At 36.9% G+C, this 14,493-nt stretch overlaps 1 protein-coding gene across 23 annotated transcripts in view; it reads right to left on the reverse strand.

The window, feature by feature from the left end:
* NT5C2 (5'-nucleotidase, cytosolic II) overlaps nucleotides 1-14,493 on the reverse strand; it is a 103,234-nt gene that overhangs the window by 58,217 nt on the left and 30,524 nt on the right. For 4 of the 23 annotated variants that reach the window (XM_003951737.6, XM_063781147.1, XM_063781146.1 and 1 more), the window contains exon 1: nucleotides 4,346-4,876. The exons of 16 other annotated variants lie outside the window; for them this stretch is intronic. In XM_003951737.6, the coding sequence (XP_003951786.1) occupies nucleotides 4,346-4,359 (14 nt within the window). In that variant the 5' untranslated portion in view covers nucleotides 4,360-4,876. Of the gene's footprint in view, nucleotides 1-4,345; nucleotides 4,877-14,493 lie in introns of those variants that run through there. 3 more of the 23 variants (XM_063781151.1, XM_009459153.5, XM_063781152.1) reach the window with 3 other exon arrangements.

Genomic DNA, 14,493 nt, shown 5'->3' on the forward strand with positions numbered 1-14,493 from the left:
GGATAAGGGAGAAATATATCTACAACACAGAAGGGCCCACAAAGAAATCTGTACATCTTAGCCTTGACTGTACATCTATTTCCCATTTTGTACTGCGTCCAGGGAGGGGGAAAATCTCTCCCTGAGAATTTGAACAAGTCAGTCATGTAGGTTGTGCTCTGAATTTATACTATCAGGATGGTTGATATTTTCCCCAGGTGACCGAAAGAAGCGAAAGCAAATCCTCTCTGGAAGAACTCAACTTGAATTCTAGGTGGTATATTGCCAGATATAGCCCAGTTTCTGGGATGTTTAAATGTAAAAGAAGGTCTATCTTAAAAACTATAAAATAATAGGAGTACTGATGATAATGCAGACTCTCTTTCCACCAAAGATTTTAAAGCACACTTTAAGGAGATTCATCAAAAATATTTAAGGAAAAGACATTAAAATTCCCTTCACCTTCATTCTCAAATGAAGAAATTGTGATAATGGGAGCAGGATGGTAGGAAATATAAGAGAGGGCTGACTACCAAATCAGAAAAATACACAAGTTACGGGAGAAACCAGGACAATACCAGTATTTCTAAGAATATATTTACTATTCTAAAACCTCAGTCTAATTAAGCATAGGCTTTTCCAATCCCTTTTTTTCTATTTTCCTCTAAATTGTTTTTCACTTTTTCTCTACAATTTTTGAAAGACCAGTGTATAGAGGATCATTCATAAAACACAGCAAAATTTCAGGGTTAAACTCTGTGAGATAGAAATTAGAGAAGAAAATATGGTTATCCATGTTAGCTAAGTCCAAATTAACAAGTATACTGTGCCTATATTGGAAGAAAGGTCAAAACCCAGAATTTAAAATAAAAACAAATAATAAAATTCATTTTGGCCTTTTACCTAAACGACAGCAACTCTAGTAATTTAAAAAAAAAAAAAGCACTTTAACAACTCCAGAGGGCTAATTCAATCATGACACTGCAAAGAGAGTATATTTTTCCCTGCATTACACATCCTAGGAGCAACCATATTTTCCCAAAGATATCCTTTTGAATATGAATAATCAACAACCGCTTTACAAAATTTTAAATCAGCAGGATGAGGAGCTTCTCAAGTCTCATTCCTCCACCAACTTTACCAAGGTATCATTTACTTAAAATAACATTCACCCACCTTAAATGAAAATTTTGGTGAGTCTGATAACAGTATACACTCATGCAACAACTACTACAATCAAGATGTAGAATATTTTCTTCAATCCAAAAAATTTCTTCATGTTCTTTTGCAATACCCTCCCCAGCCCTTGGCCCTGAGCTACCACTAGTACTTTCTGTCACTGTAGTTTTCATATAAATGGAATCAAGTATTATTTTGTCATGTGTCTGGCTTACTTAGCAATACTTCTGAGATTCATCCATGTTGCTGCATATATGATTAGTTCTTTTATTCCTGAGTATTTCATTGTATGGATATACCACAATTTGTTTAACCATTCAGTTAACGGACACTTGGTTTGTTTCCAGCTTTCGACTATTATAAATAATGCTGCTACAAACAGTCACATACTAATTTATGTGGGCATTTTTTCATCTCTTGGGTAAATATCTAAAAATGGAATTACTAGGTCATATGTTAAGCATATGTTTAACTTAAAAAGACATTGCCAAAACTCTTTTCTCTTTTGCACTCTTATCAGCAATGCATGAGAGTTACCATTGCTCCACAGTCAGTGTTTTTAATTGTAGCCATTTTAGTGAGTGTGCAGTGGTATCTCACTATAGTTTTAATTTGTATTTCCCTAATGACCAATAACATCTTTTCAAATCCAATTTTGTGAAGCATCAATTCAAATATTTTGCCCGTTTTTAAACTGGGCTGTCTTATTATTGAATTACAAGAGTTCTTCGTATATTTTGGATCCAAGTCTTTTATCAGATATAAACATATTCAGAATATTTTCTCCCAGTCTGCAGCTTGCCTTTAAATATTCTTCATATCTTTCAAGAAACAGGAATTTGATTTTTTAAATTTTGATGAAGCCCAACTTATCAATTTTGTCTAACAATTTTTATTCAGTTTACCTAAGAAATGTGTACCTCATTCAGGGTCACAAAGATTATATTCAGGTCTATGATCCATTTATTTTAATGTACAGTTTGAGGTAAAGGTCAAGGGTCAAGGTTCATTTTTTCTTTTTCCTATATGAATATTCAGTTGTTCCAGTACATTTGTTAAAAACACTAGCCTCTCCTGGCCAGGCACAGTGGCTCACGCCTGTAATCCCCAGCACTTTGGGAGGCCAAGGTGGGTGGATCATCTGAGGTCGGGAGTTCGAGACCAGCCTGACCAACATGGAGAAATCCTGTCTCTACTAAAAATATAAAATTAGCCGGGCATGGTGGTGCATGCCTGTAATCCCAGCTACTAAGGAAGGCTGAGGCAGGAGAATCGCTTCAACCTGGGAGGCGGAGGTTGCGGTGAGCCAAGATTACGCCACTGCACTCCAGCCTGGGCAACAAGAGTGAAACCTGTTCTTAAAAAAAAAAAAAAAAAACACTAGCCTCTCGCCATTGAATTAGCTTAACTTCATTGCTGAAAATCAATTGATTATATATATGTGGGTCTATGAACTCCCCATTTGGTTCCATAATCTATATGCCTATCTTAACACTAATATCACACTGTCTTAATTACCATAGATTTACATAAAGCTCAAGTATAATTTTGGGTGATTTAACTCTATGAATCTTTTCCTATTACTATTAGGGAAATATTTCATAGCTATCAAATGATAACACGGTATTAAATGCCAATATTGCACTTATGAAAACGGTGAATGTAAGAATTTTTTTCATCCCCAAGCACAAAATGTATCCATTTATTTCTAAAGATAGCATAGAGAATAAAACTTAATTGATTTCATTTATATACTCCATGTACTTCAAATGCACTTATTATCCATTCGGACAGTACAGACATTGCTCCAGAGGCTCCTAGAGATAAACCTAAAAAAAATCTGCCCTTACAGTGTCCTAGAGGGGTAATATAGGTCCCTCCAACTTTCTCTAACTAACCAAGTCTAACATATACTTTACCATAGGGTAAAAATTAGCACTAACTACTTCCAAGAACTTTAACCGCGTCTAGAAATACAATTCATCTTAAATCTACAAACTATAATAGCTTTATAAACAACCCTGTGTACAAGATCGACAAACATACTAGCACCTGTGATAGTCCTTATCATAAAAATGGTTTAACACCTACCTATCTATAGCCAGTGGTAGAAGGAAAGAAAATATACCAACCTAAAAAGGCAGTCCTTTAAGAAAATATACCAATCTAAAACAGCAGTCCTTTCATAATTTTCACATTTAAAAGAAACCTCAAATTTCTAGTGATGTCATAAAAGGTCTAAAAATAATACAGAATTACTTATACCCCTGGTTGTTCTCGTTATTCAATAATGAAATCTAAAAATAGCAGTAAAGTGGGCCAATTTTATTTTGTTCATAATCAATACATGATTAGATTAAAATAAGTTGTAAATGTGAGGCTCTGGAACCACTTCAAATTTTCTTACAGAACAAAAGAACTAGAAAGATAATTAATAGATTCCAGAAAAATAAAAACTAAACTTTTACTGTATTTTTAAAGAATTTTTTGAGAGATTTATGTCCTATTTTATTAAAAGAAACATCTCTCTAAAATTAACCAGGTCTAGTTATGCCTGAAGGCTAGAAATGAAATAACCAACAGTATGCAGTTATTAACTTATCACTTATTATAGTGGTCACAAAAAGAGAATCAGTAATAATTCAGACTCTGAAGCATAAGAGAAAATAATACAAAAATAATACGGAACTATCTTATATTGCAAAGCAAATTAGAATAGGGAATTCTACTCTAAATTATTTTTTGCCTACACGCCCCAGAAACAAAATCATAGGCTGTTTTTCACTAAATATTTCACACCATTTTCTAAAGGTACAACTTATTTTAAAACGCCATTGAATTTTTAAGCTTCCCTCAATTATTTGGTAAACCACCGTTTGCTTCCAATCTTGATAAATACATTCTGCAGAAAAACAAAATGAATTTACCACAGAGTAAACAAAGTACTTATATCTTACAAAATTCCTATTAAGATTGCCCTTACTCAGTGCTGTCTTTCAAAACAACCATAGCAACTTTATAGTAGATTACACATGAAACACTATAAGATTTGGGCTGAATTTCTTTCAATCTCTGCCTCTACCTCCACTCTCGGACTGGTAGCACTGCTTTATTAATCTTTTAATTCATGCAGATGACACCTCTTCACTGAGAAAAATGAAAGAGAAAGAATAATAAAATCACTTACCCTTCCTTAGACATTCTCAAAGATCTACTTCTTCTGGATGAGAATACAGGATCAACAAACAAGCTTCACTGATCTCTTGAGAACTGTAGCTCATTTGTTAAAGCACAGAGAACTCAGGCCCTGAGAGGCCCAACAAATTTGGGCACAATGCCGAACCCTAACTAGGCAATATCTCAGTGACCAATATCCTCAGCTTTAAATACTTGAAAACTTAAGAATAATTTTTTAAAAAATTTCAAGACTAGGAAAAATAACTAATGGCCTGAACTGTTTAAGGCTGGCCAGTTAAGGAAGGAGACAATCCAAATGGCAAGTTCCCGTAAGAGACAGGAATCGTTACTGGCAAACACAGAAAAAGCAAATTTACCCCCTAATGAGGCCCTCCAACAGTACGCAAACAATGTGAGTTTCACAGAATCAAGCAGCCCTGGTCGGTCAAAATCATTTTTAGTTTACTCTGGGAGCAAAAAACACAGGATAAATAATTTTATGTTTTAATTATTAGTGTAGTTATTTCCTCCCTCAGAAAATAAACAATGTGAATTACAAGAGAAAGAAGTATGTGCAGATCATATTACAGGAGGAACCTAAAGTATTTCCACAGTGAGGTATTTTTTTTTCTGACTTCATTAACTGCTTTTAAACAAAACATCTGCGTTCACAAATATTTCACTTAATCGCCTGAAAATTTCAGCTCATGTGAAAAGATATTTACAGATCTTTGGCATATGGGGGATAAATCCAGAACATTCTAAAGGTTAATTCCAAATCTCAGAGCAAATTGAGGTTTGAAAAAAAAAAATCTGTAACATTCCTGCCTCCTGACCAATATAATGCATAGGGATTATGCAACAGGGGAAGAAATAAATAAGTCTGCTAAAGTCTAAGAACATTGAGATGGCAAATCCTCCTCACGGTGATTCAAATTAAAAATAAAATACATATACCTTAAATAACTACTACTTGAATTAAGGCTTAAAATTTTTAAAAGCTTTATCCCTTTAAATATTACCTAAATATCTTACCATAAAGGTTTCTTTTTGTTATTAAAATGTTTAAATAGTTACTAAGTAATTAAAAGCACTACTAAATACTATAAATTCAAAATAAAATTAAGGGATAAAAGACTTTAAGGTAGAAAAAATAAAAAAGAAAAAACAAAAGAAAATTATTTTCAGTTTATTTAGAAAAGCAGTATGGTGTAATGGAAAGAGAATGGGCACTAGAAGAACTAAGGCTTAAATTCCAGCTCCTCCACTTTCTGGCTTTGGAACTTTGAATAAGTTACTTAACCTAAGCCTGAGTGTTTTAATCTATAAAAGGGAAGATAACATCTGGTAGGGATGTTGTCTGTCACATGTAAGCACTCCAAGAACTATTACTGAGGGTAGGGGAACAGGAAAAGCAACTGGATTATCAGGCATTGCCTCATTAATATATCTCTTGGGAAATACTTTTTTTAAAAATCTAAATCTCAAGTTTTACACAAATATGAAGGATTTCCATTGACTATCCTCAAAGCAAATTCCATAACTACAAGAATACAAATTGAATATGGAAAAATGATCTAATCCTTAAGGGTGCCAACTTCCCATGGATTCCCTAGATTTTCAGCTTGTGGTATCACAGCTCAGTGCAGTGGAAATAAATGTAATTACTATTTTAAGACTTTACTATTGGCAAAGAGAAAGGAAAACAAAAATTCTCACTTGAACTGAGGGTACACACTTACAGAAGCTTCCTGTGCAAAAGGTAAGGCATTGTCTAAAGATGATTAGCTCTTTCAAACTCCATGCATACATTAAACAAATATTTACTGAATGTCTGTGTGCCAGATACCAGTGATACAAAGATAAACTTGGCAGTCCTTGATTTTAAGAAGCTAGTGAGAAGGTCCATTCAAAAGTAGCTATGAAGTAGTGTGTTAATAGTAGTATTAGAGATACGCACAACAGAGAGGGACATATAGATCCTCTTGGCTGAGTCTTATTTAGAGATAGGATGAGATACTGTTTTTTAAAAACTGACACTGTGCTAAGCTCTTTATTTATTACCTCATCTAATCTTTGCAATAACTCTATGAGGTAAAGTTATTCCAGTTTAAAAGATTACAAAATTAAAATTTACAAAACTTAAATGCTGGGATTCTAAAGAAATGGAACAATCCAAAATGCCAACCCTAGCCCCAAGCTCTTAATCACCAGGCTAAAAGTACTAGCAGCAGGCTAAGAGGAAAAGAAGAGGTCTCCAACAGAAGAGGAACCATAAACAAAAAGCGAAATGACATAAACATCATGATGTGTGAATAAAAACAAAGCTATGAGCCCGGGAGGTCAAGGCTGCAGTGAGCCATGATCACACCACTGCACTCCAGCCTAGGTGACAGAGCAAGACCCAGTCTCAGAGAAAAAGCAAAGCTAGATACAGTTGACAGAACACAGAATCTGAGGAAGAGAACTGCTCAACACAAAAGTGGACAGAAAAAGATCAGTCTTAGAGAGTCTTAGCGGGGTTAGAATTTATCCTGTTGCATGCTCGATGTGATATCACTAAAGGATCTAAGCAGGATTATAACATTATTTAAAAAATGAATTTGGCCAGGTGCCATGGCTCACACCTGTAATCCCAGTGACTCAGGAAGCTGAACTGGGAGGACTGCTTGAGGCCAAGAGTTTTAGACCAGCATGGGCAACATACAAGATCCTGTCTCTACAAAAAAAAAATTTAAAAATTAGCCGGGTATGGTGGCATGCACCTGTAGTCCCAGGTACTTGGGAGGCTGAGGTGTGAGAATTACTTGAGGTCAAGGTGACCACAGTGAGTTATGATCATGCCATTACACTCCAGCCTGAGCAACAGAGTGAGACTCCATCTCTTGAAAAAAAAATTTTTTTGAGGAGGACAAGGCTGAAGGTGGGGAGACCTACAGGGGGATACTGCTGTAATCTAGGACAGCGATAACAAGGGCCTGGACCATGGCAATACTATCAGGAATGAAAAGGCCAGAGTCTAGAAATAATTAGATTCATTTTAAAGTATGCATGTGTGCTTAAATAAGACACTAAAATTTGAGCATGGTGACTATATTATTCCTCACTTCTTGGATCTATGGTGGTAATATTTAGAAATTGCTTCCTAATGGATGTAGTAACAATTAAAGTCCTCTTTTAAAAAGCTTTCAAGGGGCCACGTGCCATGGCTCATGCCTGTAATCCCAGCACTTTGGGAGGCCAAGGCGGGCGGATCACCTGAGGTCAGGAGTTCTAAGACCAGCCCAGCCAACGTGACGAAACCCCATCTCTACTAAAAATATGAAATTAGCCGGGCATGGTGGCGCATGCCTGTAATCCCAGCTACTCGGGAGGCTGAGGCTCGACAATCACTTGAACCCAGGAGGCGGAGGTTGTGGTGAGCTGAGATCACGCCATTGCACTCCAGCCTGGGCAACAAGAGCGAAACTCCATCTCAAAAAAAAAAAAAAAAACTTTCAAGGGCCAGGTACAGTGGCTCACGCCTATAATCCCAGCACTTTGGGAGGCCGAGGCAGGCAGATCACGAGGTCAGGAGATGGAGACCATCCTGGCTAGCACAGTGAAATCCCATCTCTACTAAAAATACAAAAACTTAACCACGCGTGGTGGCACGTGCCTGTAATCCCAGCTACTCGGGAGGCTGAGGCAGGAGAATCACTTGAACCCAGGAGGCAGAGGTTGCAGTGAGCTGAGATCACGCCACTGCACTCCAGCCTGGGCAACAGGGCGAGACTCCATCTCAAAAAAAAAAAGCTTTCAAAGGGAAGTGGTTGGAAATAGAGTCAGGAATATAAGTCAGGTCTTACAACTCTTAGAACAAAGTTCACTAAGTTCACTAAGATTTAAATGTTTAATATATAACTAGAAACTGCAAAAAGTGACATAGCAGATTTGAAAAAATATTCCAAAATGAAATGCTGAAACAAAAAAAAATTATGTAAATCAAAATTTTTAAATGTGATTAATAGATTTCACAACAGATCAGACCCAACTGAAAAGAGAATTAGTGAACTGGAAGATAGGTCAGGAAAAACTTTCCAGAATGTGACACAGAGACAAAAGAAAGGATGGAAAATACAAAAGCATAAGAGAAGAAAGGACACCATCCCAATCTACCATATGCTTATTAGGGTTCAGAAGGAAAGGAGAAATAGGGCAGGAACAATATATGAAAATACAACCACTGAAAATTTTACAGAACTGATTAAATACAAGCACAAAATCAAGAGGTCCAATGAATCCCAAGCCGGAAAAATAAAGAAATCCAAAGTTTATTACCTACCAACTTTGGGAGACATATGGGTGGGAGTAACATTTCTGATATGCCTTTTGCATAATTTTGACTTTTAAATGTATATTACTCATATATATTATATATAATAATGCTACAACATAGGATGTATTATGAAATGTTGTATTGTTAAATTATTTAAAAATTAGATCAATAGAATGAAAAAGAAAAAAACACTTAACTGAAAGCAAACAAATGAACCTAATTATACTGTATACAAATACCCTAACCACGCTGTAGAGAAAAAAAGCAAGAACGAACTAATCCAAGGAACTAAAAAACACAAAGTCTAAGCCTTTAGACTTTGGCAGGGTAAGGTAAGGAAGTGGAAGAATGGCAAATAAATCCTGAACTTTTTAGGTTTGTTTGTTATGGTATGAGTTAATCAACTGAAGCAATTTTAGATTAAGCAAACTAAATATGTTGATGATGTCAGGAGCCAGGGCTTTCACTGTGGAACAAGAGATATACAAACATGGAATGGGAGTGAACAAGAAGGAACTTTCCTAGGATGGACTAGCATTAGATGTAATGGTGTGAACTCATGATTTCTACAATACATATAAAAATGCATACCCAGTGAAAAATGCTACACAAATTAAGGTAAAGACATCTTTAGAATATGCCACTCAACATCAGCAGAATACACATTCTTGTCAAAAGCATATAGATTATTCAAGATAGACCACAGAGTAGCCCATAAACCAAGACACAGTAAATTTAAAAGGACTAAAATTATGTAAAATATGTTCTACAACCACAATGGAATGAAAGTACAAGTCAATGACAAAAGAAAATTTGGGGCCAGGTGCGGTGGCTCACACCTGTAATCCCAGCCCTCTGGGAGGCTGAGGCAGACAGATCGTGAGGTCAAGAAATTGAGACCATCCTGGCCAACACTGGGAAACCCCGTCTCTACTAAAAATACAATAATTAGCTGGGCATGGTGGCATGCACCTGTAGCCCCAGCTACTCAGGAGGCTGAGGCAGGAGAATCGCTTGAACCCGGGAGGTGGAGGATGCAGTGAGCCAAGATCGTGCCACTGCACTCCAGCATGACAACAGAGCGAGACTCCATCTCAAAAAAAAAAAAAGAAAAGAAAATTTGGGACATTCACAAATATGTAGAAATTAAACAACACACTCCTAAATAATAGAAATCACAAAGAAAGCTAGAAAACACTTACAATTTAACGAAAAAAAGGACATAACAAAATCATTGGGGTACAGCAAAAGCAGTGCTCAGAAGAAAATTTATAGCTGTAAATGCACATATTTAAAAAGAAGAAACATCTCAATTAATAGCCTAGCCTTCCACATTAAGAAATTATAGAAAAAGAAGAACAAAATCAACCCAAATCAAACAGAAGGACAGAAATAATATATTACAGATTAGGGCAGAGATTTAAATATATATATACAAAATCTAAAGCACTGGAGAAAAATCAATGCTTTTTCTTTAAAAACATCAACAAAATTGACATTTAGCTAGACTGACCCAAAAAAAGAAGACTCAAATTACTAAAATCAAGAATAAAAGCAGAGGCCAGGCACGGTGGCTCACACTTAACAATCCCAGCACTTTGGAAGGCCAAGGCAGGCGATCACTTGAGGTGAGGAGTTCGAGACCAGCCTGGCCAACATGGTGAAACCCTGTCTCTACTAAAAATACAAAAATTAGCCAAGCATGGTGGCGGGCACTTGTCATCCCAGCTACTTTGGGAAGCAGAGGCAGGAGAATCGCTTTAACCCAGGAGGCGGAGGTTGCGGTGAGCCAAGATAGCGCCACTGCACTCCAGCCTGGGTGACAGAGCGAGACTCTTATCTAAAAAAAAAAAAAAAAAAAAAGAATAAAAGCAGAGACATTACTACTGACCTCACAGAAATAAAAACAGATATAATACTATAAATAACTATATGCCAACATATTAGGTAACCAAGATAAAACAGACAAAAGTAGTACAAGACTTGTACACTAAAGACTACAATACCTGGAAACACACAAATTACCAACATTGACTCAAAAAGAAATAGAAAATCTAAAGAGATCTATAAGTAGTAAGGAGATTAAGTCAGTAATCAAAAAACTTCTAACACTGCCAGGTGCAGTAGCAGATGCTTGTAGTTCCAGCTATTCAGGAGGCTGAGGCAGGGGGATCACTTGAGGCCAAGAGTTAGAGGCTACAGTGCACTATGATCAGGCCCGTGAATAGCCACTGCATCCAGCCTAGGTAACAGAGTGAGACCTCATCTCCAAAACATGCACACACACACACATGCACACACACACACACACACACACACACACACACACACAATTAGAGCTAATAAACAAGTTCAGCAAAGTGGCAGGATACAAGATTAATATACAAAAAACCAGTTGTGTTTCCATAAACTAACAATGAACAATCCAGAAACAAAATTAAGAAAACAATTCTATTTACTATAGCATCAGAAATAATGAAAGACACCAGACTGGACAACATAGCAAGACCCCCTTCTCCACCAAAAAAAAAAAAATTTAATTAGCTAAGCATGGTGGTACATCTATAGTCCTAGCTACTTGAGAAGCCGAGGTGGGAGAATCACGTGAAGCCAGGAGTTCAGGGTTACAGTGAGCTATGATCATGTCACTGTACTACACCTTGGGTGACAGAGCAAGACCCTGTCTCTTTAAAAAAAAAAAAAAAGAAAGAAAGAAAAGAAAATACTTAGGAATAAATTTAACAACAGAAGTGCAAGACCTGTACAATCAAGACTACAAAATACTGTTGAAAGAATTAAAGAAAATCTAAATAAATGGAAAGACATCCCATACTCATGGATCAAAACACTTAATACTATTAGGACAGCAATACTTCTCAAAGTTATATATAGAGAGAGTCAATGTAATTCATAACAAAATCCAGCTGGCTTTTTTATATAAATTGACAAGCTGATCCTAAGATTCATATGGATATAGAAGGGCACCAGAATAGCCAAAACAATCTTGAAAAAGAAGAGTAGGTTGCTGTTTTTCAAAACTTACTACAAAGCTGCAGTAATCAAGACTGTGTGCTACTGGCATAAGGACAAATAGATCAAACAAATATAATTCAGAGTCCAGAAATAAATTCATACATCTATGTTCAAATGATACTTGACATGGGTGCCAAGACCATTCAATGTGAAAAGAATAGTCTTTTCAAAAAATGGTGCTAGGACAACTGGATAGTCACACGCAAAAAAATGAATCTGGACCCCTATCTTATATAATAACACAAAAAATAAATGAAAATGGATCAAAAACGTAAATGTAAGACCTAAAGCTGTAAAACTATCAGAAGAGAACACAGGAGTAAATCACTGTGACTTTGGAATAAGCAATGGTTTCTTAAACATATCATGAAAAGCATACTCGAAAAAAGAAAACATACATAAATTGGACTTCACCGGTATTAAAATAACACGTGTTTCAAAGGACACTACCAAAAAAGTTATTAATGAAAGTCAGCCCACAGAACGGGAGACAATATTGGAAAATCGTGTATCTGATAAAGGTCTAGAATCCAGAATATATAAAGAACTTTTACAACTCCACAATATAAACAACTCATTTAATAATAATAGGCAAAACACCTAAACAGACACTTCACAAAAGATACACAAATGGCCAGTAAGAACATGAAAACACGCTTACCATTACTGGTCATAAGGGCAAGTAAAGACCACAATGAGGTACTATTTCACACACACTCACAGGGCTATAATTAAAAAGGCAGGGCCAGGCACAGTGGCTCACGCCTGTAATCCCAGCATTTTGGGAGGCCGAGGCAGGCAGATCACGAGGACAAGAGATCGAGACCATCCTGACCGACATGGTGAACCCCTATCTCTACTAAAAATACAAAAATTAGCTGTGCGTGGTGCATGCCTGTAGTCCCAGCTACTCGGAAGGCTGAGGCAGGAGAATCACTTGAACCCGGGAGGCAGAGGTTGCAGTGACCCGAGATCGTGCCACTGCACTCCAGCCTGGCGACAGCAAGACTCCATCTCAAAAAAAAGGCAGTAAGTGTGATGAGGATTTGGAGAAACTGGAACATTCATACACTGCTAGAGGGAATGTAAAATGATGCATCTGCACTGGAAAATGGTTTGGCAAAGTGGAAGCAACCCAAATGTTAAGCAACAGATGAATGGAAAAACAAAATATGGTATATCCATACAATACATTTTTTTTCTTTAGACAAGGTCTCCCTCTGTCATCCAGGCTGGAGTGCACTAGCTCACTGCCACTTTGACTTCCCAGGCTCAAGTGATCCTCCCACCTCAGCCTCTTGAATAGCTGGGACTACAGGCATGCACCACCATGCCTGGCTAATTTATGTATTTTCTGTAGAGATGGGGTTTTGCTATGTTGCCCAGGCTAGTCTCAAACTCCTGGTATTATGATGCAATTTGCCCGTCTCACCTACCAGGAAGTGCTGGGATTACAGGCATCAGCCACTGTGCCTGACCAACAGAATATTATTTGGCAATAAAAAATAATTAAGTACTGAGATAGGCTACAATACAGATGAACCTTGAAAACACTATGCTAAGTGATGCAGGGCACAGTGGCTTGTGCCTGTAGTGCTACAGTTCCAGCTACTCAGGAAACTGAGGCAGGAGTATCATTTGAGCCCAGGAGTGTGAGGCTTCTGTGAGCTATGATTGCGCCACTGTACTCCAGCCTGGATGACAGAGTAAGACTCCAACTCTTAAAAAAAAAATAATGAAAAAAGAAAATACCATGCTAAGTGAAAGAAGTCAGACACAGAAGGCCATAAACTGTATAATTTCATTTATATGAAATATCCAGAATAGGCAATTCCATAGAGACAGAAAGTAAATTAGTGGCTGACACGGGCTGGAGAGAGAGGGAAATGTGGAGTGGACTACTAATGAGTATGAGGTTTCTTTTGGGATAATGAAAAATGGTTGTACCACTTTGTAAATATACTAAAAGCCACTGAATAATATACTTCTATTTTATATTATGTAAATTATAATTCAATTGTTTGTTTGTTTTTTGAGACATTCTAGCTCTGTTGCCAGGCTGGAGTGCAGTGGCGCAATCTTGGCTCACTGCAACCTCCGCCTCATGGGTTCAAGTGACTCTCCTGCCTCAGCCTCCCAAGTAGCTGGGACTACAGGCACGCACCACCACGCCCAGCAAATTTTTGTATTTTTAGTAGAGATGGGGTTTCACCATGTTGGCCAGGATGGTCTCGATCTCTTGACCTCATGATCCACCCACCTCGGCCTCCCAAAGTCCTGGGATTATAGGCATGAGCCACCACGCCCCACTGAAGCTGCTATTTTTTAAGAGAATACACACACACACCTTCCATAAATCAATATGGAAAAAAAAGACAACACAATTGGCAAACAACTTGAAAGGGCAAGTCACAGAAGAGGATCTTCTGCAAATGGCTACTTACAATATGAAGGTGTTCAACCTATTTATTCATCAGAAAAATACAACTTAAAACCAAAAGGAGATGCCACTATGTATACACTAGAATAACTTTTAAATTAAACATACAATTCAAAAGATTAATATTAAAGTGTTGGTGATACTGCTCTCATACATTGTAAGTGGAACTATAAACTGCTAGGGAAAACTATTTTGCGGTATCTACGAAAACTAAACGTATGCTTAACCTATGGCCCAGCAATTCCATTCCTGGGTAGAAACCAATAGAATTGAATGTATATATCCACAAAAAGATTTGTTCAAGAACATTTATAACAGCATTATTCTTATTTTTTCAACTAAAAATTACTATTATTTTATTATTACT

Source organism: Pan troglodytes, chromosome 8 (genome assembly GCF_028858775.2).
Source record: "Pan troglodytes isolate AG18354 chromosome 8, NHGRI_mPanTro3-v2.0_pri, whole genome shotgun sequence".
In the NCBI taxonomy this organism is placed as follows: Eukaryota; Metazoa; Chordata; class Mammalia; order Primates; family Hominidae; genus Pan; species Pan troglodytes.